The 27,843-nt window shown below is 41.7% G+C and overlaps 1 protein-coding gene across 1 annotated transcript; it reads left to right on the plus strand.

Moving 5' to 3' along the window:
- The first annotated feature begins 12,645 nt into the window (after window positions 1-12,645).
- On the plus strand, window positions 12,646-27,328 carry SEC11C (SEC11 homolog C, signal peptidase complex subunit). Its single transcript, XM_063077290.1, has 6 exons — window positions 12,646-12,829; window positions 21,070-21,179; window positions 22,417-22,566; window positions 24,617-24,736; window positions 26,466-26,523; window positions 27,139-27,328. Exons 1-6 carry the CDS (start codon window positions 12,743-12,745, stop codon window positions 27,190-27,192), a joined length of 579 nt encoding a protein of 192 aa, XP_062933360.1. The 5' UTR covers window positions 12,646-12,742; the 3' UTR covers window positions 27,193-27,328.
- The last annotated feature ends 515 nt before the right edge of the window (window positions 27,329-27,843 follow it).

A 27,843-nucleotide genomic window follows, 5' to 3' on the forward strand; every position in this document is an offset into this window, starting at 1 on the left:
AGGAGTCAAATCTTAAGTCAAGTAGCATGCGACATAAAACCAAAATGAGCATCGTTTGTTAATGAATGTCATCTTCCTCTCTCTCTCTCTCTGTCTCTCTCTCTATCCCTGACAATTTTCTTAGCATAAAATTCCTCGTGGCTGGTTGTAGCAACTACGAGGAAAAGGGAGGTAATCAGAACAGCAATCTGGGGTAGAAGAGGGTAGTGATTTGAGAAATGGAATATTTTGACAAGAGCCCTTAGGCAGCAGAGTGGGAGATAGGTTTAGGAGGAGGGAGAGGCAGCCCAAATTTCCACCTTCTGCTTATGACATCCCTGGGTAATGGTGCAGGTCTTCTGAGGCATATCCTTCCACAGACACAAAAGACGGAGAAGGCAGAGCCTCAGAAAGCTGGTGTCTGGCACCATTAACCGGGTGCCTCTGACTCAGATCTGAGACGATGTGACTCATCCCCACCCAGATAGGCTATGGTGTTTTTGCTAGTGCTTACCAACTTTCATTCACTCATCAGAGGTCTTCCTGTTTGTGCTTCATCGAAGAGTGAGTCCTACCTGTCTCCATCAAGCCCAAAGAGACCAGGATCCCCAAGACTCTGTAGCTGCTGTCATTTTCACCACCATCAGTCTGTGTAGGCAGTGGCTTGAACTTACAAACTGGAAGCTGAAGCTCCCACCTGCAGCTATGTGTCTGCTCATGCAGTCCTGGTGGTTTCAAAGGGCAGAGAAACTGAGAAGAGGCTGTGTCGTGTGGCGAATGGCAGTGACTTTGGATGTGGCAGACCTGGATTCAAGTTCTGGCTCTGTCGTCTTTTAGCTCTGTGACCCTGGGCAAGTTGCTTATCATCTCTAAAATTATTTCCTATTTTCTGTAAAATCATTTTTTTGTAAGAATAAAATTGATAATAAATAAGAAGTCATGGTTAAATGTGACAAAATAAACATGCAAAAACTGTGAGTTGGCATTGCTTCTGTAGCAATTACTCACCCTACTTATAAAGGCCACCCTGATGTGCCAAGGGGTTTCTGAACTAGAGTGTGTACCTGTGATAATGGCCTACCTAGTTTACTTGTTACTCGTTATGTTAATCATGTCTGTACATTTACCACTGCAACTGGATCTAATGACAGTGTCTTATTCACCTCTGGATTCCTCGTGCCTGATGAAGCAAATAATTTAATTGATAAGAGAGTGAACCAACTGTAGAATGGGAGACAAAGTTTTATTTCTGATTATCCCACCTGAGGAGAGTGATGGTGTCTGGGAATTATAAAGAAAAGGTGTGTGTTATCTACCAGTGTTTATGGGATTTCATAAAGAAAATTAACACGTTTATTTCTCTGTGGAGAAATAAAGCAATACTGTGTTTTGGTTTAAGATATATAATACATAAATAAAACTCTGTAATGATGAAGACCTAGGCATAGAGAGGAATGCTTGATTTCTAACACTAGTTAAACTAGATCTCTGCAGATATTGGCAGTAGAACCAATAGTAATCAATCAAACTCTGCTCTTTTTCATGGGGCTTTGCAGGAAATAAGCCAATAAGAGCTAAGACTCTCTCTTTGATATCACAGCACACTGGGGATGGAGAAGTGGAGATCTGGGGACAGAGAAAGAGGAAGAGAGAGGCTGAGCCCTAGCAAAGTGCGGGGGTGGAGTCTGTTCAGGTGCTTGATGATACTTTGAGATCTCACTTGACTTTAATGACTCCCTTTGCAGGAACAAGTCAAGCAGACAAAACTGGGGGCCCAGCAGTATCAAGAATTGATTCAAGAGGGGTCTCCAAGATCACATCTGTTACAGCCACAGCCATGCCAAGGGAACACGTGGATGCTGAGCTGCAACCTGCCATGTGAACAGGGTGTGAGGTTGGAAGGATGGATGAGTGGGTGTCACTCCTTCTGCTTTTTCACCTTCATTGAATGGGCCTCTTTTCCTGTTTTTAGAGGCCTCCTATTAAAAAGGTGCAATTTGAACAGCTTAAATTTTGACAAGTGGTTGTCCCCTGTTCTATTTTCAATAGAGAATTTAGGAGCTGTTCAATAACATTTCAATAGAGACCCTATGATTGTGTGTCCTGCATGCCACTGGCATCTACATGCCACAGGAACAAGAAAAAAAGAACGTGGAAACCAAGAAGAGAAGCCCCTTCCTCCTCCAGTGTCCCTCTAGTGCCCTCTATTGGCAAAGGTTGAAATTGTGCCCACTGGCAAAGGAGAAATGTTTACAGGGTTCAGCTGTGTATCACAAAGCAGGGCAAAGAAGGGTAGATTTGGAGAGAAGCCATAAATTAACAGGCACAGGTTACAGTTTAGCTACTCAGCTTCCATAAGCATTTTCCTAAACACACATTTAACTTCTGAACAACAACAAAACAACTCTGTATTTCCAGCTAACAGATGCAGCTAACCTTTGTGTAATGAAGATGCTCTCACTTTCTCCAAAATGAGAACATATACAGTCTCAGTCATTGTATCCTCACTGGCTATATCAATTATTTCTCAAATTCAGTCAGAGTCCCACTGAATATTCTGTTACCTAAAGACTAAATTTTAAAGTTAACCTCCAACAACTTGTATACTGGGAAAAATGAGGGAGAAGAAAATGGTTATAATATATAAATTAAGATGTATATATAATATGCAACTCTGATATAGCATTCATTTCTCTAATCGGTCACAAGGTTAAGTTGATATGACTCTTCTTCTATCCATTCTATAGTTCCCTTACTTTCAGTATGAACTTTGACTGATCAGGGTTGTTTATATGGTGGAGCAACCAAAAACTTTATTTCTGAAGGGTCTGAGTTCTCAATAGTCCAGCCTTTTTGAAAAAAAAAAATGCTGTAGTTTTCCATTAACTTTTTCTACTTATTGTGGAAGAACTAAAAGGCACCCTGGAGGATCCACTGGGTTCCAGACATAGTCCTTCTTGGCCCCATTAATGTAGCAGAAATCCAATTTTCCCTTGGTAATCAGGATCAATTATTCCAGCCATTTTTCTGCATTCCTGGTTCAGTAGTACAATGAGCCCCAAGGAGCAAGAAGACAGTTTTATCAGCCAATATTATGGATATATTGCTATGTCCCCTGGTGGGAGTATTCCCCTTTGGAGAATAAGACCTCCAAACTAGCAGAGCTTAAAGTTGCCAAGATGGGAAGCAAATTTTTCAATAGTGGATTATTGGGTATAATGGTGAGAGTAACCATTCTCACTTCCATCCCTTTATTTCTGGACCATGTATTCTGGCTATGGAGACCGCACCATATAATGGTCATCAATTCAAAGCATGTACTGGATTCTGTAAGGTAAAGTTAAAACCTTTCAGAGTGTTGTCTCCAAACTGATGCCAATATCATGTCTTCAACAAGCCATCCTACTTTTCAATCAGGCCAGCTGCTTATGGATAATGAAATGTGATGTAAAAGCACTTTATCCCATAGGAATGAGTCAATTTCTATGTGCTCTTTGCTGTGAAATCAGGTCCTTGATTAGAAGTAAGGGGATGCTGTGTGGAATACCATGAGGGTGGATACAGCATACTGTGAGTCCATAGATAGTGGTGCTAGTAGAAGTATTAGAGGCAGGGAAGGCATATGCTTATGTGGATATGTGTCTATATGACTGAGTGCAAATCTCTGCCCTCTGCATGATAGAAGAGATTCGGTATAATCAACCTTTGATCAGGTGGCTGGTTGGTCCAACCAAGGGTTTGTGCCATATTGGGGCTCAATGTTGGTCTCTACTCTTTGCAGAGCAGACAATCAGCAGTAGGATCACTCAGGTCAGCCTTGGGGAGGGAGAGTCCCTGTTGTTGGCCAATGCACAATCTCTATCTTGTCACCATGCCCTCTTTAATTATGGGCATATTAAGCATGTATTGGGATGGCAGGGGAAAGAAACTAACAGATATTCATAGAGAATATAATTTTTTTGATCTGGTTATTAAGATTCTCTTTTGTAGGAGAAGTGTTTGGTAGGGATTCACTTGGGATACAAAGACCTTCAGAGTCTTCACTCATTCCAAGAGGTCTATCTGCATATCTCTTCCAAAGATGTCCTTGTCATCAACTTTCTGGTCCTGTTCCTGCCACATCCCTAGTGATCCAGTCAAATCATTAGCAAATGCCCACAGATTACTGTAGACCCATTCTTCTGGTATCTCCCAACTCAATGTACTACTTGAGGTTCTGCCACTGGGAGGATTTTCCTTCAGGGTGTCTAGCATCACCTTTATGTGGGGTTGTTATGTTGCATAACTGCCCACTTTCAGGTGGTACCAGTGTATCATACAGGTTCAATTGTAAACCAGGCTTGAGTTGTTTCTTTTTCAGTTAACTGCACATAAAGACACTTCCAGAAAAGGACCGAAGGCATGGATTGAAGGAGAAGAGGTGATGCAATAGATTTGAAGGAGTCTGAGCCACCTGCTTATTCAAGTTACCCATTCCCCCTGGATCTGACTGAGCTTGGTCTCTCATACACCATTTCCATTTGGTGATAAATTGCTGCTCCAGGCATCCATCCTAATGATTAGGTGGGTTATAAAACACTCAGTAGATGATAGAAAGCTTGGGCTGCATGGTCATCTGAGGTCCCACAGTTGAGCTTTCAGTCTCTCTCAAGCACCAGAACAGTTATCTACAGAGAAGGGCATAAATTTCCTCCAAAATCCTGAAAATCTGGTCTACGATTCTCTCTTGGTGCTTGCTAGAGTTTTCATACAGCTTTATTATTGGTCAGTAACACATTTGTCATTATTGTATCTGTTGGACCATGAGATCTAAGTGGTAGAGAAGCTTGCAGAGGAGCTGGATTTGCTGCAGAGCCTTCTGTTACTATGGTCCCCTCTTAAAAGTGGCTGTTTTATGTGTCACTTGTAGGAAGGTTAAAGTAACACACTCAAAGTGGTCTATGTTGCCTCCAAATTGTAAAAAGGCCTACGAAATGTTGTGCCTCTTTACTCAGTAGTTGCTTAGAGGTGCAGCAACTCATCATTCTCCTTGGAAGAAATATCTCGATATTATCTATTAAACCAACAGAAACTTCACTAAGAGAGAAAATGTGAAATTTTTGTATTTTATTTTTACTCCTACCTTGCATATTTTTTACTAAGGCATCTAAAGTACTTACTACTTCCTGTTCATTAGCTCCAATCAATATAATTTTATCAATGTAGTGAAATAATGTGATGTTTTTCAGAGTGTCAAAATGATCGAGATCTCTGCAAGCTATGGCAGAGAGTAGGAAAGTTGACACAGCCCCTATTGTGGCTGTGAGGGTATACTTTTGGCCCTGCCAGGTGAAAGCAAATTACTTCTGGTGGTCCTTACAAGTTGGTATGAAAAAAAAGCATTATTTAGGTTATTAGCTGCTTATCAAGTGCCAGGGGCTATGTGGTTTAAATAAAGATCTGGGATACCAGCTACAATTGGAGTCACTGCCTGATTAAGTTTTCAATAATCTAAAGCCATTCTCTAACATTCTACACAGGCCAAACACGTGAGTTAAGTGGGGATGTGATAGGAATAGCCACCTGTACGTCCTTTGATTCTTTAATGGTGGCCTTGGTCTCAGCTTTTCCCTCAGGCATGGGGTATTGCTTCTGTTCTGGTCCACTGTCTTGGTGGAGAGGGGACAATGTGTGGGCTTCTACTTAGCCCTTCCTACCATAAGGGCCCTTACCTATGGGTCAGAGAGAGAATGCAGGGATTCAGAGATTGACAAGTATATTTATTCCAAATATACATCCAAGAAGTGAGGTGAGTCCGTAGACCAACTGGTCCCACTGTAAGTCAGATTTGGGCTAAGACTTTATTTATCACCACCATAAGCCTCCACTTGGACTTGGGCTTACATTTTAGGTCTCTAAAAGTTAGTCAATTCAGAGACAGTGTCCAGTAATTCTTAAAAGACATGGGTATTTGCTTTTCCACGGCGTATCGTCACTCTTATAAATGGCCACAGGTCCCACTGGGAAAGCTTAGAGAAAGAGCTAGGTATATACTATCTGATTGTGGAGAAGTTCTCTGACGTGTGACAGACTGGAACTGGCAAGAAGGAAACTGCCTACTATGGTGCTGATGAGACCTTCTGGGAAGCCACCCCTGGAGTGCTACTTGTACTTGCTAGGGCCACCCTATGTGGTCTGAGGAAAATTCTGGGATGTGAGGTTTCCTGGGTGTCCCACATGCCACTGGAACTAGGAAGAGAAGCCCCTTCCTCCTGCAGTGTCTCTCCAGCACCATCTACTGAGGAAGCTTAACAAAGCTCAACATAATTCCAGCTGACAGTGGAGAAATGTTTACAAGTGTCACAAAGCAGGATAAAGAAGGGTAGATTTGGAGCTGAGAGGCAAGAAATTGATAAGGCTATTTATTTATTGGACAAATTTTTTGTTTGTTTTTTATTAAGCACCTACTACCCACCAGGCGCTGTACTTGCTGCTAGAGATGCAGAATTTAAGAGAGTCAATGTCTAACCTAGAGAGTCACATAGTTTCACAGGGAGACAGAGAATATATGAGAATGACTATGAGAAAGGGGTGTCTAAGGTACGGTAGGTGCAATAGGAGAAGGTGAATCTGAGCATTCTAGGAAAAAGCCTTCCCCCAAATAAGTAGGGTTTGACCGTTTTCTTCCAGACTGTGGAGGAGTCTTCTAGACAGCTGAGACAAGGGGAGGGCATGGCAACCAGGGAATACAGCAGACGAAAAGACAGGGAGATGTGACAGAATGGGGTGTTCAGAACACCATGAGCGACTCAGTAATGCTATGGTACAAATTTCAAGAAGAGGAAAGGTTAGAGATGGGGCTGGTGTCATTCTGTCTATGTGACAGGCTGTACCCTGTCATGAAAAGGGGATGAATAAATTTCAAAGTCAAGTAGCATGGGTTAAGACCCCAGTCTCTCCTTTCCCCCATAAAGTGTACTGGGTTCTACTCCAGTGGATGGAGCCTTAGCCTGTCTGGGCTTTTACGGATCAAGCGGGAGAAAATGTTCCTGTCAGTAGCAGAATGCTGGCTGCCTGGCACCAGGCTTGATCTGTGGTGCCAGCTATTTATAAGAATTTTCTGGGAAAGCCAGCTGCCCTGCATCCCAGGCAATGTGGAGTGGCGGGATGTTAAAATCCTCCTGCCAGAAGGAGGAAGCCACTGGTCTTGTAGGAAGCTAAACTTGGGTGCCACCCCCCCTTGGAGGAAAAGGAGGAGCACCTGGGTCTCAGCTAGCTCCTTGTTCTGGCAACTCAGTCTCATTTCTGGACAATGTTGCTCCTTGCATAACAGAAAAGCACAAAAAGGCCAAATAATAAAGGGTTTTATATGCCATGTTAAGTAATTTTGATTTTAACCAGTTAGGCTATAGGGGACCACTGAAAAATTTTGAGTGGTGACTTGTTCAACATGATTGGACTTGCAAGTTAAAAAGTACAGTCCAGTAACAGTGTGGAGGTTAGCCTGGAGGGATCTGAGACCAGAAGTGGAGATATGGTGAAAGCTAAAGGAAAAGACAAGGCTTGACCCAGGGCAGTTCAGAGTATGGAAAGGGAAAGATGCAAGAGACATTCAGAAGTAGAATCAACAGGCTTTCTGGTTAATGACTGGATGTGAGATGAGAGTGACAGGGGATTGCAGGAGAGACCAGCAACGACTCCCAGGTTTCTAGCTTAGAAACTTGGGAAGATAGGAGTGCCAGTAATCAAGAAAAGGAACAAGAGGAATGAAGTGGAAAGGCTGAGGAGTCAGAAAGGAAGACAATGATGTGTTCCATTCTGGAAATGCTGAGTTTGATGGTCTTGAGATATCCATGAGTTGGTGTCCATAGGCAGTCGGATTTATAGGTTTAGGACTCTGGAGGAAGACCCTGCCTAGAATACAGATGTGAGAGTCTCCAGAGTAGAGGTGGAGGCTGAGGCCTATGATGAGGAAGAGGTTGTACATGAGCATCAGCATAAGACTCAAAGGAGCTGCCAGAATAATGGCACCAAGTTATTATGGCGGCCCTAGGCCAAGGTAAAGAGGATCGACTCAACGCATCTTGGGAAAAAGCCTGGAAACCTCTAGAGTTCATAGGAAGGAGTACTGCATTTGGGAAGGGAGCCACCAGTGACAGAATGACAAAGATAAGACTCTAGTTCTCTTAATTATTTACCTTGGTGAACTGAGGAAAAAATTAGTAACAATAACAATAATTCCTCCTACTGCTTCTGAGAGTCTCTTTTGAGTCAGGTAGGTGTTTTTATATATTCCCTCATTTGCATTGACAACATCCCTGTAAGGTAGTTATCATTAGCCCTATTTTAGTAATGGAGATACTGACATTCAGAAAGATTAACTCACTTGCCTAAAATGACCAGTTAGTAAACCAGTTAGTAAATGGCAGAGATGGGGTTTGAATCCAGATGTCTGTAAAGACATAGGCAGTACACTTTCCATTATGGTCTAAGCATGGGGTAAAATAATAATAATAATAATCATCCCTGAAATACTTTGTATTGATGTCATGATGGAGAAAGCACCAGTGTGAGGACCTGGCATCAAGTCTGGGAAGTGCCCAGGTTGGCTGTGTGTCTTTGAGCAGACAGACCATTTACCCTGTCTGAGAGTGGAAGTGCTCAAAGAATAACTAAAAAAAAGCATGGGGCAGGAGCTGGCACATAAGGTCACAGCAGGATCAGATAAAACAAGGGGAATATGGCCAAGCCAGGACTGAGAAGGAGCACTTATCCCAGAGCCATCGCTCATGTCAGGGAACTTGGTTAAAGTTAACATCAGGGTAGCCTCAGAGAGGAAAAGACTGCAGCACAGAGCAGCCTTTCAGGTGCCAGGGCAGGGGTGGGTACAGATGTCCCCTCTCCAACCCCCGGCAATAGTGTATAGCTGGGTAGAGTGGATACCCCACTGAGCACTGCCACCTCCCAGCCTTGCTGGGTCACAGTGCTGGACACAGGGCAGTGGAGGGCCAGCTGTCCTTTGCTGTGACCCTGAGCCAGCAATGTCTTCCATGTCAGCGGTGCCAGCCTGTCTCTGTTGTGTTTAGTTCTCAGTGGTCTCACTGCCCTTCACATGCTGTTTTCAGATGACTGTCTCTGGATCACAGCAAATGGTTTCATGGCTTTCCAAAGGCAAAACACACATGGGAATAGCTTAGTAGAGGACCTGCTGAATGTTCAAAGGCAAGTTTACCATCTGTCTCTAGTCAGGCAAGCACCAGGTGTGTTTGAGTTACACCGAGAACTAGCTGGATCTACCATTAGAAAACCTGTAATGAATGCAGGGAAATGGTAAAGACCTCAGCCATGGACCCAAATGGTATTGATCATGGTGCTGATTGTTGGTGGTAATAATAATGGCTAACATTTACTGAGTACCATGTGCCACACACTGTTCTATGTGTCTCACTTATAAAAATGACTCTTTCTAACAATACTCCCATGAAGCAGGTGTAACCATTATCACTGTCTTCAGTTTACAGATGAGAAAACTGAGGCACAGAAGGTAGCTTACTCAAGGCCACACAGCTAGTAAGTTTTAGAATATGAATTTGCACCCAAGACTGTCTTATGCCAGAGTCTAGACTCTAAAGCACTCTGCTTAACTGTTACTCCAGTACACAGACTGCATGTTGTGTTGAATTATGTCCCCCCAGAAGACATTTTCAAGTCTTAACCCCTGGTACCTGCAAATGTGACCTTATGTGGATATAGGACCTTTCTTTGGAGACGTAATCAAGTTAAGAGGAGATCGTATGGGAATAGGGTGGCTCCTAAATCCAATATGCCTGTTGTCCTGATAAAAATAGAAGAAGAGACACGGACATTGGGGGAGATGGCCATAGGACGAAGGAGGCAGGGATTGGAGTCATGTTGCAGAAGCCAAGGAATGCTGGGGCTACCAGAAGCTGGAAGAGCAAGGAAGGATCCTTCCCTAAAGACATCAGAGGAAGCATGGCTCTGCAAAGACCTTGATTTTGGACTTCTAGCCTCCAGCAATGTGAGAAAACAAATTTCTGTTGTTTTAAGCCACTCATCCTGTGGCATTTTTTTTATGGCAACCCTAAAAAACAAACACACTGCATATCAGTGACAAATTAGAAGTGAGGAAGGCATCTCAGTAGGGTCTAGGTGACAACGGCTCTGTGCAGGTCAGTGCAGTTTGAAAGTAACATGTATTTAATTTTCTACCATGTCTTTTTATGGTTTGGTGGTTCATTTCTTTTTAGCACTGAATAATATTCCATTGTCTGGATGTACCACAGCTTATTTATCCATTCATCACTGAAGAACATCTTGGTTACTTCCATGTGTTGGCAATTATGAATAAAGCTGCTATAAACATCCATGGACAGGCTTTTGTGAGGACATAAGCTTTCAGCTCATTTGGGTAAATACCAAGGATTGTGATTGCTGGATTGTATGGTGACCGTATGCTTAGTTTTGTCGGAAGCTGCCAAACTGTCTTCCAAGTGGCTGTAACAAATATAGTTTTTATTTAGTGGGTGAGGAAAAGAGTTCATGGAAATTAATCAAATAGTCCAAAATTGGACAGTACGCGGGGGGGTTCTACCCCATGTCTTTCTCTATTGCTCCTCACCCAATGCTCACCCCAAGCAGGAGCATGGAGGCTCTGTCCAAGGGATTTGACTTGAGGATATGGACCGATAAAAGCTGGGTCCTAGGTTTGTTGGTCACAGCGTTCTCTACTCCTACTCTTTTCTTACAAACCTTTTCCACCCACAGCTCTCCTCATCTCAGTTGAGGGCAACTCCACCCTTCCTCAGGCTAAGAACCCCAGCATCAGTCTCAACCTCTTTTCTTCCCTCATACCCTATATCCATTCTTTCAAAAAATCCTGAGAACTCTCTTTTCAAAATATACCCCAAATACGAACACGTTTAAACACCTTCAGTGCTACCACTTTAGTTGCTGCAAATATTAGTGATAGTTTGAACTATCATTGTATCTTCCTGTGTGCTGATGAGAACTGTGTCTTCCACTTAAAATGTTATACATCTGATGTTTGGAAGAAGTTTATACAGACTAGCTTCAAACCTTGTTTCTCCTTTCCTAATCTCATGCGTCCGAGGCCAGGTGCTGTGGGACACCCTCATATCAGATGCCACCTCTAGTACAACTTTTTGCCATGATTTTGACAATGAGTTGGCACAGTGGATGGCAGTATTTCTAGAAGCCATTCCTACACCAAGATGGCAGGAAGTGGCCATAAACCACATAAATATATCCACTAAACCCAAACTAAATGTATCTACAACTCAACTTTTCCTTAGCTGTATCCCACAAATACTCCTTTTCCCTACAACAGAAGGGAAAGTGTGATGGAAGGACAGGTGGAATGCAAAGAAACAGAAGTCTTAAACAGTAGTAATTTGAATATCTTGTTTTTGAAAATTTCATGAAACTCCATGGCCATGTTTCTCCCAGGCCTTGGGAAGGGCCTTTGCAAGTGAAGGGTTCCGAAGCTTGTCTTTCATTAACATCATGGTAAGTCAGCTTCTGGCATATTTTAAGAAGCAATGTGCTCCCTACCCCTAAAGCTCCCCATACAATTTATCTGTTTTTCTTGTTTCTACAGCACCACCGCCCTTTAGGTACTGTATCATTTTCTCATCTATTATGTCTTCCCCTGGGGGGATGTAAGCTTCATGAGGGCGAGGATCTTTGCTTGTTTTGTTCATTGATGTTTCTTGAGTGTCTAGAACAAGGCCAGGTGCATAGTAGGTGCTCCATAAAAATATGTGAATAAATGGAAATAAATAAAGCATAAATGAGTGTGTGAATGAACCAAAGGTAATCTAGGATCAGGACTGTGGCAATCCGGGACTTGGAATTTTAAAATTTGAGTTCTGTTCTAGACTCTGTCACTTAACCATGGCCATGTTATTGAACCTTTCTGGGTCTGTCCTTCCTCGTGTGTAAGATTAGGTGGGTTTTTTTTTTTTTCTCTTTTTCTGGCCGGCCAGTACAGGAATCGAACCCTTGACCTTCTTGTTATCAGCACCACGCTCTAATCAACCTAGCTCACTGGCCGGCCCTAGGTAGTTATTTTCCATTCAATTAATATCCGTTGGGACACGACTGTGGTCAAGACATTTAAAGATCTTCGCTACTTTCAAGTCTCCTTCTTCAGGGCACGGAACTCGGAGCGTCAAAAGTCCCTCCTCTGCCAAGTCCCGCCCACCCGTTATGTCTATCTTTAGGCTCCGCCCCGATCGAGCTCAGCCCGCCCCCAGAATAGAATCCCCGCCTCCCTTGCCGCAGTCATCCAATGGCCAAGATACACGGCTAGGTGACTCCGTGGGAGCTTTAGGTGTCCTTTTGGCGCCTGACCAGAGTCTTGGGGAATTCAGTTCCTCTTGAGTAGGCACTTCCCCGAGTTGCCCCTGAGATATGCAGCATCGCCCGCTGCCACAAGTTCCCTCCGAAGCGTCGGACGAGGCTCCGGAGCCCTGTCGCTGCCCTTCCAAGGAGCCCTGGGTCTTCACTGGCCGAGGCGCTCGCCTCTCGGCATTCTGGGAGTGGTAGTTTTCTTCCTCCCGGTTCCTTCTAGGCGTACTGGTGACCAAGTCGCGCAGGACTGTGATTCCCAGACGCCCGAGCGAGTCGCCGGTCATGTGGCCCGCAGGGACGCGGGTCCGGTGGGCGGGGGCCGGGCAGGTGCTCCGCGGCTGTGTGTGACACCGAGAGCCGGCGGGCCGTCTCGGCCCCCAGAGACCCGGCCATGGTACGGGCGGGCGCCGTGGGGACGCATCTCCCCGCGTCCGGCTTGGACATCTTCGGGGACCTGAGGAAGATGAACAAACGCCAGGTAACGGAGTCCCGGGTGGGGGGCGCGCCCGGGGACCCGGACCGGCTGTGGCTGCGGAGAGTCGGGTTTACCGGGTAGGTCTCCGGCAAGGGCAGCTCCCGGTGACTCCCGCGCCGGGCTCTCAGAGGCCCCAGGTTCAAATCCTCCCAGACCCACGTGTGGGCATGTGTGTGTTTTCTTGCACTGACAAGAGCACATTTAGAGGGTGACCAGGAAGGGGAAGAGAATAGAAACCACACGCCATGGATGTTACATGTGGTTGAGAAAGCGGGGAGAGATGAGTCGAGCGTGAGTGACAGCTGTCTGCGCGTATTTAAAGGGCCACCCGGTGAAGAGGGAACAGATTTCCCTCTGGGGCTCCACAGGCCTGACTGCTCTTGGGAGGAAGTGGCAGAAAGGCAAGCGAAAGGGAAGAACTTTCTGACAGTGGGAGTGGTGCTTCTCAGAGCACTTTCTTCCCAACCTGCGCAGTTTCTCCCCCCACTATGTGTCGGGACTAAATAATGCTCCTTGTGACTAGAGACCTCACAAGTGGTGCTCAATCATTGTGGGCTGAGCCAGTGTTCCAAAAGGGATTCCAGAAGTCGTCTCTAACTTCTCAGATTCCATCATTCTGGCCGCACCATGAGTATAAGAGGCCGTCAGGATGGGCTCTTTGGGCAGCTGGGGTTGATTTCTCAGTACTCTGTGAGAGGACCTCAGAGGAAAACTTCTCTCTTGCTCTCTCCTTAGCCAGTTATTGGCCATCGTCACTGTCTTTGAGTCCTTATCTCTTCAATGTAAGGCAAGCGTGAGTAGGGACTGGAAGGGAAGCCCTCTCAGGAAAAATGCAATTGTTTAAGCTTTGGGATATAGAATTCGGGGGACCAGTAGGGCCCAAATATCATAATGGATACCAGTACTATTATTACTTTTAATAATAAATTGTGCGAAAAAAATGGGATCTTCCTACCGGGGGTGTGTGTTTGAAAATGGTATTAATTCTTATGATTTTGGTGGATCTGTTTTCATTTGTTCCATTATATTGAGGTGTGGGTCAATACCCATGGCAGGGCACAGCTTACTCCTTTGGGCATATGGGTTTTTTTTCTTTTTCCAGATAGAATCTCAGACTAGTGCAGTAGTGTGGGAGAGTTTCGTGACTTGGATTTCATGAACTGTGTTTAGGATCTGGTTGTATATAGGTGTGCATAGCAGAATGAGCGCCTGTGAGTTTCTGTGATTAAAGTGAGTTGGAGTAGAGACCTGTCACTCACTTGAAAAACCAAGAGTTAATGTCCTGAGCATTGATGCTGTTCACGTGAAAATTCTCCAGGAAATAGAGCTTTATTTAAAAATGTAGACTTATTGGCTAGGTTTTGGTTTTTTTTAAATGTCTCTAAAGTTGGTATTGATTATGGATGGTTCTAATTGCAGACTATCAGAAAAGGCCTTCTGATGAGTATATCAATTTGACCTTTGAAAGATCTGTGTGGGGCCTAACCCGTGGCGCACTTGGGAGAGTGCAGCGCTGGGAGCGCAGCGACGCTCCCGCCGCGGGTTCGGATCCTATGTAGGAATGCGGAATGGCCGGTGCACTCACTGGCTGAGTGCCGGTCACGAAAAAGACAAAAAAAAAAAAAAAAGAAAGATCTGTGTGTTTCCACTGTCAGTGATAAGGCCTGTCAGTAGCTGGCTGCATTGACTGTTTTGTTAGTCTTCTAATTAAAATTCAGAAGCTCAAATCTACTGCCTCCTGGTACTTTGTAGTTTTTTTTAAAAGCTTTGTCCTTTTGTTTGTTTCTTTTTCTTTTCCCCTCCAAAATAGCATTCTATGACACCCGTCAGGACTTGCATGCACCACCAATCTTGGAAGCAGGACTTCCTTTCTCTGCTGCCTCTGCTTACCATTAATTAAGGCAAGAGCCACATGAAGACAAGGGCTCTTTGTGCATTGAGGAAGGGAGGAAGAAGTACAGCTGCTGGCATTGCTGCCGCTGCTCTGCCAGCCAGAATATCTGATCTACAATGGTCGCTTAAAACTCTTAGACGTTGGCTATTTCATCTTTGGTTGATGGTGACTGAGTGTGGACTTACTTCTAAACTCTGTCGGAGCAGTTCAGTGTCTAGCGTACAAAGTTGGTAGGCAAAGATGAACAACAAAAGACACCAGTGAAACATGATGGTGTATTTTTTAGATCCCATTCAGTTTTTCAGTAGTTCAATCAAAATTATGTTTCTGGATTTCAGAATTTCAAACCTGGATTCAGATTAGTAGGTCTCTTAAAGGTAAGGTATTGGAAGTGTGTTCTCTGGTTTCGAAGTTAGTTAGATTTTTGTGTATTTGGCCATTTCCATAGCAGATAGATGTCTTGTTCAAAGGAAGTATTTTTGAGGAATTGATTTTATTTCTTCTCGATTAATTTTTCAAGCATAGAAAATATATTTTTGGTTTGAGGTCTTTACTCGTATTAGATAAGTGACAGGTATTATAATTTGTTTTTATCAGGGTGGAGCCTGATGGTTTGAAAACCTGTCTAAAAATGGCCATCTTTCTTTAAAACCATGGTTTGGGGTTTCCTAATCAGATCTGTAATTCATAATGAAAAAACAGTTATTCATCAAACTCTTTTTTTCCCAGAGATTTTTCCTTTAATAATGTCACTCTCACTTGCATTCTGAAATGTCTGAAATGCTTTTTATGGTGGCAAAAACCGTAACATGAAATCTACCCTCTGAACACATTTTTAAGTGTACAATATAATATTGTTAACAATAAGCATAATGTTGTACAGTAAAAAGTTCTCTAGAACTTTTTCATCTTGTATGAAACCCTGTCCCCATTGAACAGCAACTCCCATTTCCTCCTCCCCCCAGCCCTTGGCAACCAGCATTTTACTTTCTGCTTCTGAGTTTGACTGCTTTAGATGCTTCAGAAGAATGGAATCACACGGTATTTCTCCTTCTGCGACTGGCTTATTTCACTTCGCATAATGTCCTCAAGTTTCATCCATACTGTAGCACAGGACAGGATTTTCCTTTTTTTCTTTATCAAATACTTGAAGTCTAGCAGAGCAGGTAGGAAAGTTTTTGAATGAGAACTCCAGTGAGCAACTTCTGCTTTATACTGAGTGAGTTGCAAGGCTGATTTTACCTCAGAAGCAACGGTTTAACATATTGCTGCCCCGCGCTTTAGCAATGTCCTCTTAGCACTCCGGTTTCCTGTTTTGCTGTCCTGGGAATAGAAGGATAGTTTCCTAATTTGCTATTGACACAGTAGCCAAGTAGTTAAAAAATGGTGTGTAACTTTAATATTGAGTTATGTTTATTTTCCTTTTTTCATTGATTGCACCAAAACACATTATTTTAATTCACTTTTTATGTCCCCACTTTCAGTTGTATCCTTCATAATTGCCCCGATTACATATTTTCACATAGTTGTAATCTTATCAAAAGACATTTTGAGCTCTGCTTTTCCTACCTTACAGCATATTGAAATACGTTTTCATGTTTTGTCACACTTTTCAAAATTATTATTTTAATTGCCATATAATGTTCTGTCAAATCGCATTTCCTGTCAAATCGCATTTCCTTTAAACTTTTTCCCCCTAGAGTTTAGAATTAATCCATGCTCGTTAGTGTAATTTTAAGTAATGGATAATAGTTTAAAGGGGAAGATTCAATGACTCATAATTCCACTGTCCTAAGATAGCCTCTGTTAGTGTGTTGAGGCATCTCCTTGTGCTTGTTTTATGAACCGTTTGTTTTGTAGTTTGTTGAGAACCTACTGCAGCTCACGTCTTTCACTCAACATATTTTAAGAGTTTGGTCAAGTCATTAAAGTTCTTTACGCATTGTTTTAAATAGTGAAGTAATATGCCATCTTCTCCTCAGTCATGTCTCTTGTGTTGCTCGTTTGTTTCCTTTTCGACATTATTAGAATTAAGACTATGATAACTATCTTTGGGCTATAATTGCCCATCTGCTTTTATTTTAGACTGAATTCCTAGAAGTAGGATTACTGGGCCAAGAGTAACCTCTTCATGCTAATGCCAGATTGCTTTCAGAATGGTTATATCAACTTACATTTCCACCACAGTGTACTCTTGTCAGCATGAGTATTAGCATTAAACACAAACACACACACACACACTTTGAATTTGCAAGGCAAAAATAAAGGGTAGTGGGGAGGTTGGGGGGAGGATTATTGGTTTGAACATTTTAAATGTTTATTTGCCACTTTTCTTTGGAAAATTATAGTTTTAAGCTTTTGCCTCTTTTTTGTTGAAATTTTATTTTTCTACTGCTGGTTTATTTGCACTCACCATGTATTAAAGATGTTTATTTTATCATTGTTTATTCAACAAATTGAGTACTTACTTTTTGCCAGACCTGTGTTGAACACTGGGGATACAGCTATGAACAAGGCCAAAATGATCCTTGCCTTTGTGGAACTTACTGTCTAGTGTGAGACACACTGAATAATTACATGCATAATTATGATGGTGATGGATGCTATAAAGAGGTATAGGATGCTGTGAGAATATATTACAGGATGGTCTAGGCTGGCCTACAGAAGAGGTTGGCAAACTCCAACACACAACCTGTTTTTATAAATAAAGTTTTATTGGAACACAGCCATATTTATTCTTTTGCATACTGTCTATGACTGCTTTCCTGATACGTTGGCAGAGTTGAGTGGTTTCGACATAGACCATGTGGCCCATAAACATAAAATAATTTACTATCTGGCCCTTTATTCACACAGTTTGCTGACTCCTGTTCTGCCAGATCAGGGCAGGCTTCCTTTGGGCATTAACGTTTAAAGTGGGACTTAAAGATGAGTGAGTGTTAAGTATGCTGAGGGGTCCAGGGAAGGAGCCTTCTGGGCAGAAGAAATAGCTGGGGCGAGGCCCTGGAGTGTACATAAATATGACCAGATGATTACCTTGTGCGCTAAAAACAAGCACTGAGTGAAGCGTGGAGACTGGATTGGGAGAGGTATGTATGTACGTCAGGAGACCATTAGGAGGCTCTTGCAGTGGCCCAGTGGGCTCTGTTGGTGACTTGATGAGAGTGGTGGCAATGGGAATAGAGAAAACTGAACAAATTCCAGACATGTTTAGATGATAGAATGTGTAGAATAAATGGCCAGATAGTGGCTCCAGACAACTGAGTGGATAGTAATGCTATTTATTGAGACAGGAATCCCTAGCAGGGAGAGCTTTTAGGAGAAGATATGTTCAGTTTTGATATGTTGAGTTTGAGGTGCCTTTAATGACATCCATGTGGCAATGTCAGGTAGGCAGTTGGAAATCTCAGTATTGGGAGTAGTTAGCATGATGGTGCCAATATCAGCATTTGAAGGTTCAGGTAAAGGGGGAGGACTATCAGGAAGACAAAAAAGAAAGTAGGCAGGGGTGGACATGTGCCATCCTGGAAGCCAGGGGCAGAAGGTTTAGAGAAATGATAGTCCGTGTTGAAAGCTGCAGGAAAGTCAAGCAAGGTGAGGACTGACAATTGTCCCTTGGATTTAGTGACCATGGTGACTGATTAAGTAGGTTGAGGAATGAATATAGACAGTGAAGAAGGGAGAAACCAGGGTAGAAGCTCTTTGAGAAGGTTGGCTGTGAAGGAGAAGAGTGTAAAAGCTGGAGGAGGGTGTGTGGTGGAGGAGGCGTTTAAGGTGGGAGAGACTTAAGCCGATGGGAAGGAGAGGGTATAGAGCAGGGTTCATCTTTCACTGAGCATCACAACCACCCAGCGAGCTGTTCATGAAGCATGGATGCTGACGCCCTTCCCCTCCCATTGACTCGGCTGGTCTAGGCTTCCCAGATGATTCTAATGTGCAGCCAGGTTGAGAACCAGTGGTCCCAGACCAGCAGCTTCAGCAGCACCAGGGAACTTGTTGGAAATGCTGTTCTCAGGTCCACCAGCTGATTCTAGTGCCTGCTGACATTTGAAAGCCACTGCTATAGAGGACAGTCTATACTCTCAGAAGTCGGAACCCTGTAAAACCACTGGCACATCCCTATTAGGACTTCCTGAGTATCTTCAGGACCATTTCTCCGGACCTTGTGCATTTTAAAAACTGTATTTTGCTGTATTTCAAACTGTGTTCAAAACTGCATTTTAAACTGTGTTCAATGCCCAGTAGAGTCCCCGCTCCTACATTCTGTTTCAGTTTAAATTAAATTTTGATATTTGAGGAGAATAATGTTGTCCAGAACCATGTGATCTGGGTCCTAGTTCCAAACTCACTTCAAAAGGATGTTCTAGAAGGCTGGTAGGGTAAGCTGATAGGTAGCTAAGATGGGATCTAACCTTTCTAATTTCACTTCCTCTGAAACACCACTAAAATCTCTTTACTAACAAAGTCAGCAGTTACTCCAAGAGTGTAGGAAGGGGAAAAAAAGATCAAACAAATACTAGAAGCAGAAAACAGATGAAAGAATGGCACTGACATAGTCTGAGAAAGCCAGAATCCTCAGTGGCAGTGGGGAAGCTGAGGAACACTCCTTCACTATTTATGCTGCAGGATCCTCAAAAACTCCAAGAACTGGCAGTTGCAATTGTAACACCAAGGTCAAGGGTTTGGATCCCTGTATATGCCAGTTGCCAAAAAAAAAAAAAAAAAGAATTAGCAGTAACAGTTGTCTCCAGCACTGGAGGTGAAGGAAAGATAGGGCTAAAATAAGTGAGACTGGTGAAAAAGCTCAGAAGCAATGCAGTCCCTAGCTATCTTCCCCACACCACTGCGGTCTTCCCCTCCCAGTAGAGGCCTGGAAGTTTATTCCATGGAAGGGTAACAGAAGGTCTCTGGAGTGAGGGCTGTCAGGCCTGGGGGAAGATGTGGGTGCTACGCTATGGGGGACTTTGCAGATTGCATGCCAAGAATAGAAAGACACGTGAGGGGTGGAGGTCCTGAAGGATCAAGAGTCCTAATGTGTGGATGAGCCCAGGTGCCAGAAGGATAGGCCTCTGCGACAAGGTAGAAGGAATAATTGAATTGGAGAGGTGGGCATAGAGCCGTTTCACACCAGTGTCACTGAGAGTGGATGGTCCAGGTGGAGGGAAGAGGTTGCTGGAGATGAGGTCCAGGAGTTGAGACAGCTGAGTGTTGGATGGGCCATCCACATGGCTCCTCATGTCACCTCCACAAGTGCAGGGGCTCTGAAGAGGAACACTGGGGCAGGAACCAAAGTAGGGAGCCTTCCCAGAGGCAGCAAGGGCAGTGTCCTGGGGGGCTTACGTTTGGAGTAGTACCAGGCAGAGTGGCTTTAGTCCCTGCAGCCTCTGGGGGATGGTAGGCATTCAGGCTGATGATTCAGCTCCAGCCTGACAGGGTGTTAGGCTGGAGGCAGGTGTTGCTTTGCCTCTTTGCCCCCAGGGGTTGGCAAGCAGCTGTCAGCAAGGCAGACTGTGCTTGAGCACAGGCATTTCAGGGAGGGAGTGAGGGTGAGCCTGCGGGTCTCAAGGCAGTGCTCGGAAGTGGGGCGAGGTTTGCTGAAAGCCCCTGTCTGAGCTAAAGGAACTAGCCATTATGCACCGATTTGTGTGACCCTCTCATCTGTATTCTTGACTGAGTATTTGTTGTTCACCTTTTAAAACATTTATAGAAAATGTAAACATCCAGGTGTTGCAAGTTTTTGTTCACTTTAAAATGTAATTTTCAGATGCAGAATGGCCTCATTGCTAAGTCTGTAGTCCTCTGAAGTTTCTGTTTGAGGATGTCTGGTCATGGGGCTAAAGGGTAATTCTAGGTGAATCCACACTACACGTGCCGGGCTTTCAGGGTTAGACCTGTGCTCTCTACACTGAACTTTGTTCATGACTTTCTGGAGTGGAGGCTCTGGTAGCAGAACTTGAGTAGCAGAACCCTTTAGGGTTTAAGGTGCTGGGAAATCCAGAGGGACAAGAACAGCCTCATCAGGGCTTTAATAAGTAAGCCCCATGGATTGCTCTGTTTTTTCCCCTTTTCTCTCACTAATGAGAGACAACATTTGCAAAGCTCATTCTGTGGAGAAGTGGAAATACTACCTTGTACCTTGTATGAATTAGTTTTATGTCCTAAAATCACATTTTGTGTTTTACCTTGTATGAATTAGTACCTTGTATTTTTATACCTTGTACCTTGTATGAATGTTTTATGTCCTGAAATTGCATCTTTTGTGTTTTATTTTATAAGTGCATCTCCAGCACTTATATTGGTGACTATTCTGCTGCTGGTTTTCATTTTGGTTTGGCCTTTTTCATTCCAGCTCTATTACCAGGTCTTAAACTTTGCCATGATCGTGTCTTCCGCCCTCATGATATGGAAAGGCTTGATCGTGCTCACGGGCAGCGAGAGCCCCATCGTGGTGGTGCTGAGGTGGGTCCCTCCATCACACAGCTGCCCCTGACCGAGGAGCAGGATTGCTTCCAGTGAAAACCTACGTGACAACCAAGATTCGAGATTTTAATCGGATAAATGATTAGAGTCTTCTTTATTGATATCTGTTTTGAGAATGTCTCATTTTTTTCTGGCTTTTGTTGAAAAATCTTGACGTTTTAGAGGTTTAATCATGTTGATGCTATTGTATTTAATCCACTTAAAATGACAATTTAATAATATGGTATTAATGCATTATTTGTGTATAAACTGATTTTTAAACATAACTAATTTTAAAATGTTACTTGATTTTCTTTGTACCAAATAGGCAGGAAGTGTGTATCCCCAGTGCCTACAATGTGTTCAGTATTTCCTTAAGCTTCTTCAGTAATAGTGTTGTAGATGGCTACTATCTTCTTGAGACCATTATGCTTATAAAAGTACAGCATGTTTATAGTTAATACTGTAGTTAACTTCATGCGGCCATAAAGTCATCAAATGGAAAAACTTAATAGTCAATTTGAAATCAAATGACCATGTTTGGGAGCCAGCAGGTGCTTCAAGATGCGCTCTGTTCAGTGCATCTTAGATCATTGAATCTCACTGTTGGCAGGGATAGAGCCCCTTTGTTTTACAGGTGGAACAGTGGGCTGTAGCAATGACTTGGGCAGAGTCACAGCTGCCCAGTGCAGGAGCCAGGGCCAGAACCCAGGGCTGTTGTCTCTCAAACCAGTGTCCTTGCCCTCCACTGGGCCTTCCTACCATGCTGCCGTGTCCTGGAACTACAGTCATGGTCCACACTTCACCAGGCTGCCCTGTGTGACTAGCCAAGGGACACACTTCTAGAGATAACAGAGTTTTCATAATTTAGAAGCCTGAGGATAGCATAGCTCACAGCAGTGATGAGGGGACCTCTAATTCATTGGTGTTCACACTGTGCTCCAGGAGTCCCCTGGGGTCTGGGTGGGTAGATTAGGAGGGAGAAGGGGGCCAAGCTCATGGACTCTAGACACCTTAGCCTTGCTTCCATTGTGACAGCTACACTTTTATGTATTTTGTGTGGTTATATTTCCTGGTAAGATTCCATTTGAAGGAAGGATTTTAAGGCTTTTTTAAAAAAGAAGGAATTTAAAATTGTTCAAATTTAGATGAAGAGTTTCAACTGGAACTTGTAAGTTTATGATTATCACCTGTGGACACAGGGTAACGCTAATGGTGACTTTGTGTTTCTTTCTAGTGGCAGCATGGAGCCGGCCTTTCACAGGGGAGACCTTCTGTTCCTCACAAATTTCCGGGAAGACCCCATTAGAGCTGGTGAAATAGTTGTTTTTAAAGTTGAAGGACGAGACATTCCAATAGTTCACAGAGTGATCAAAGTTCATGAAAAGTAAAGAGGCTTTACTTCTTTTTGGTTTTGTTTTGTAAATTTTTGGCAGATAGTTTTAATGGTTAATTAGGAAGTAGTAAAAGCACTGGATCATGTTCCTAATTCTGCCATTTACTAACTGGTGACGGATCAGCTACTTAACTCATTCTGTGAGATGGGAGGGATGATATTTTACCCACAATAACTCACAAGGTGATTACAAGAATTAAATAAACTAATGTTTACAAAAGTATTTTAAAAACTTAAATTGCTGCACAAATGTAAGGTAGGATATATTATAACATATTAGTTATTAGAAGGAGTCTCAACGAAAATCAGATCACATTGTAACAGGGTTATTTTGATATGAGAATTATTTACTGAAATGCAAAAAAGCTGTTTCTCTCTGTCACTGTGGCCCACGTGGCATTCTCAGCAGTTTTCCCAGTTCATCCCATGATTTGGTCATTGCATATCCTGCATTAATTCTTCCCTTCACAAACACCCTTGTCTTTCCCTTAAATGCTAGTGATGACTTACTAAAATTCTTTTCTAGAACCGGAAATGTTTACTTCTAGCTCAAATATATAAAGTTCCCTTGAGAGAGTATTTCACATGTTTAGCAAAAATGTTACATTTTATATACTTACTTATTCATTTACCTTTATGCAACTTTGTGTAGCATTTTTACCTGCATGAGTTAAAGAATTAAGTTTAGGTGTGCATATGTGTGCTTTTATATAATGGAGCATTTTTCACCCCATGTGTGTGTGACACATAACTATTGATACATTTCTTTATTAGATTCCATTTACTGCTTTCAGGTGTTCCGCAAAGATACTTGTTCTTAAAATATTGATTTCATTTTACACTAAACATTAGAACAATACAGTTTCAGTTTGTGATACACTTGTTACTTGGTGTCTACTTGTTAACTTACTGAGGAAGAAGCATGCTCAGTCATAACGTGACAGTACTCTCACCTGATTTAAAAAAATTTCTAAAGATGAAAAATTGTTCTGAGTTGAGGAAATGATGGTTATTTGCTGTAATTTGCATAAATTGTGAGAGACTACCAGAATTTTTATCCTCATATCCTTTATAACCATGGCTGCAAATCAGCTTGCTCATTTTGATGTGGTTTCAAATCTTTGTGGGTTTTTAATATTTTATCACATTATAATATTGCATTTTTCATTTGTCTTATTGAAAGAAAACCCTATTTATAGCTCCATACTGCTACAATATTGTGCTTCTAGTGTCAAGGCTATCTGAGCACCAGTTTAGAATGATTAAAATTAATCCCACATGTCTCTTTAACACACTGGTTTTATGCCATTTGTGATTCTTATTTCCTTGCAAACTGGATTTTACACCACTCTCCTCAGTGGTGAAGGAAATAATGCATTAACACATTCTATAGTTGGCAAGAAAAAGTAAGTTTGAGGACAGCTAAGAGCACACTTGCATTTAAATGACCTTATGCTCAAATCTATGGGCTCTGGAACCATGTTCATACACAGATTGTTAGACCAGCCTCATGTCCAGACTTCTGACCTGACTTGAGGTGAACAACTGACGTAATCCTGGGAAAGCTCATTGTAACATTTTGGTGCGTTATGATCTGTACTTGAAAGAATTGCACAGTGGTTATTCACATGACTTTTCACACTGATGAATGACACTAATACTGTTGTTTTCAGATTAAACAATAAGTTAGGTACTATCTGTTTTTTCATTCCAAGAACATATGAGGGGAGAAGTAATTCTTTACTGTATGCTATGCTGGAAGCAGATCATTGCCTTACTGATGCCCTTGTGCTGTGCCACACTTTTTGTTGTCAAGGTTACTTGAATGTTTTAGAATTTAAGTCTACAAAATTGTCATTAGATTTGTGTTTCAGTTGTATAGTTATCTGTAAGGAATCATCTTAGGCCAAAGGATGGTCAAGTTACCTTTGACTGCTTTTCTAAATGCTCGTGTCTGACTATAAAGTCTTGTGTAAACTAATATTTTTTAATAATGCTGGTCTGAAAATAATTCTTGAGAGGACATTATTTTGCTTTCCAGAGATAATGGAGACATCAAATTTCTGACTAAAGGAGATAATAATGAAGTTGATGATAGAGGCTTATACAAAGAAGGCCAGAACTGGCTTGAAAAGAAGGACGTGGTGGGAAGAGCAAGAGGGTAAGATTAACTGTTAAGTTATATAGAAGGTTCAGAAACCAGAAAAAGGCTGGTCAGCTCAGTTGGTTAGAGCGCTGCCTTGGAACAACACCAAGGTCAACACTTCGGATCCTTGTACTCACCAGCCACCAAAAATGAAAGAAAACAAAAAAAGCAAGAAACCAGAAAAATATTTAGAAACAAAGACACTGAATTTATAGAATAATAGAATCATTCATTATAAGTATGGTACGTTTTAAGTAGTTCTAGTTTGTACTGTGAGGACTAAATACAACTTTGAACTTCCTGAGGACCTAAAATCTAAAACTGAATCCAAGAATATTATCTGTATCATGGGTTTAATTCTGTTTAAAAATAAATTCCAACCTAGAGATTAGTTATTTGTAGATTTTAAATAACAATTGCAAGAAATCCTCCCAGAGATAATCACTGTTTAACATTTCAGTGAGTGTCCTAGATATTTTCTGTGCCTACACAGATGTGTGCATAGTAATTTTACCCTAAAGAATTTGATTTTTTTTCACCCAACAGGAAATTGGAAATAGCTTTTTGTGTCAAATCTACATCTATATCTTTTTAAATGGCTGCATGCTGTTCTATTGAAAATTGTAACTTATTTATTAACCAATCCTCTTTTGGTGGACATTTAGATTATTTCCTATTTTTCACAACTAAAAACAGTTCTGTGATAAATCTTTTAGTATTCATCTTTGCATACTTGTTCCAGCAATGAGTTCTGCTTCTGACTGACACAGCAAAGAATGTAGCCTCTTATTAAAAAACCAAAACGAGATTCTTCTCCTCTCTTTTTATGTTTAACACTTGTTAGAAATGTTGTTTGTTTTTTATGTTCATCTCACCAGCTACATAAGGCTGGAGAAATAGGCTACTATTTTCTAAAATTCAGTCTTATTAATCAGTTTGTGGTTTACAGCCCCTTTCTACCACTTTAACCATTTTTCTCTATTGCATTTCCACTTAAATATCTGCAGGGAGACAAGAAGGACTTCCAGCTAGTCAATCCTGTATTTCTAGACACTCCGGTGAAAGGCTTTGGATAAAGAGGGGTTGAAGCTACTATTTATATAAGACTGGAGGGTACTATGGGTGTGTTACCTTGTTTCCCATTAGCAGAGATGATTGAGACTTGGGTCAAACTGACTACATATTGCTATTAATTTTGTCAGTGTAATCATTGGCTGGTTTATGCTCTGAACCGTCTCTCTCCGGGATTATAATCATATTTGAGTATAAGTTATGGGATTCACATTTGTATTCACTGCCCAGTAAACTTGTTTGTTAAAGCACTGAAAAGCAGTATGAAATAAAAATGATGATTCTTTAAATTACAAACTAATTATCCATGTGTTTTAAAAGCTTTATCTAATAGCAATTTTTATATAGGCTATCTGAATCTTACTTTTCTCCTAAAAAAATAAGAATTAGATTTGTGAAAGTTGCCTATTCTGGTTTGCACAAGTGGCTTAACTAGTTTAATGGTAGCAAGTGAAGACAAGTAGCATTGCTAGCTCAAATGATGTGCCTGCTTAAAAAATTGTGTTGGCTATTAGCTCAGATGCTTTTTACTATTAAAGCCATTTGAGACAGTGGTGAATCAGTGGTATTTCCACAGAAGATTTGTTTGCTAAGGTTGATTTATAGTGTTTTCAAATAGTATCATCATATTATAAACAACTTATATATGTCTTGCTTTTATCCCACAATTTAGGTTTTTACCATATGTTGGTATGGTCACCATAATAATGAATGACTATCCAAAATTCAAGGTAGGAATTTGTGTGTGTATTTGTATTATTTATTTACTTTTTTAAATATTGGAGGTTTTGCTTGTGCAACTGTAAAGATGTAGTCTTCTTAACGTGCTTTACCATTAATTTTTCTGCAGAGTATTTGTAAACTACAAATTAACATAATTATTTAAATTATCAACATTTAAATTATTTAAAATAGCTACTTTCACCTTTTATGTTCACGGTGTATTCTAAAATGGCATCTATGTAATTATTGCTTTTTATTGCAGAAATTTTCAAACATTAAAAAGTAGTGCAATAAACCCAGTAATGCTTATTCCCAACTTTAGCAAAAATGGTATCTATATTTCTTTCAAAATCACTTGGAAAAACAATAGGAAACCTACGCAGGAATAAGCACTGCATTTACTGCGTTTGTCAGGTGTTTACTCCTCAGTCCATCAATATATCTTTGAGTTTTTAACCATAAAATGGCATTGAACAACTAATTTGGAGAACAAGGAATGGGGTAAGAGGTCATCTTTTGATTCTGTCCTTAGCCCAGTATTGAACAGGTTTCATCTGAATACGTTAATAGACCAAATTTATTTGCAGACCTCGCAGTAATTTTCCATTGTGTTTTCTTTACAGTATGCTCTTTTGGCTGTAATGGGTGCGTATGTGTTACTAAAACGTGAATCCTAAAATGAGAAGCAGTTCCTGGGACCAGATTGAAATGAGTTCTGTTGAAAAAGAGAAAAACTAATATATTTGAAATGTTCTACTTTCTGTATGAAAGGAAACAGTGTGGAGATGTTTTTGTCTTGCCCAAATAAATGATTCGTCAGTAACGATGGTTTTCTTTTGTGGACTCTGATTTGAATCTCTTCAGTTTCTCTGCCACTCGTGGTGGTCACTCTAAACCAAGTATGAGGGTCTGCACCACTTCAAGGACCAGGCAGGCTATTTGTGGGCCTTGCCTGCTAATGTGGACCATGCATAGTCCACATGTATAGTTGTAATGTCTGAGTTTCAAAAGTAAAATTCTTTGCTTAATATAATGGCATTTCTAGGGGAAACAAACAGGCCCTTAAAAAGAGATGGTTTCTTATTTGCTGAAATATAATCTGATAAATTAATAAAGCCTAAAATCTTTTAGAAGGAAGGAATGCAATCTGCTTTGTTTTTGTGGTGTGATGTGGTGTGATATATGTTGAGATGGTTTGTTAAATTATTTGGAAAGTGTTTAATAAATTATAAAAACAGTGCATGCTCCTTTGAGAAACTGAGAAAACTACAGGAGGGCAAAGGGTAAAAATTGCAAAAACTACAAAAGGTCTCTTTCCTCAGTCTCCA

This window comes from Cynocephalus volans, chromosome 13 (genome assembly GCF_027409185.1).
Source record: "Cynocephalus volans isolate mCynVol1 chromosome 13, mCynVol1.pri, whole genome shotgun sequence".
NCBI classification, from domain to species: Eukaryota; Metazoa; Chordata; class Mammalia; order Dermoptera; family Cynocephalidae; genus Cynocephalus; species Cynocephalus volans.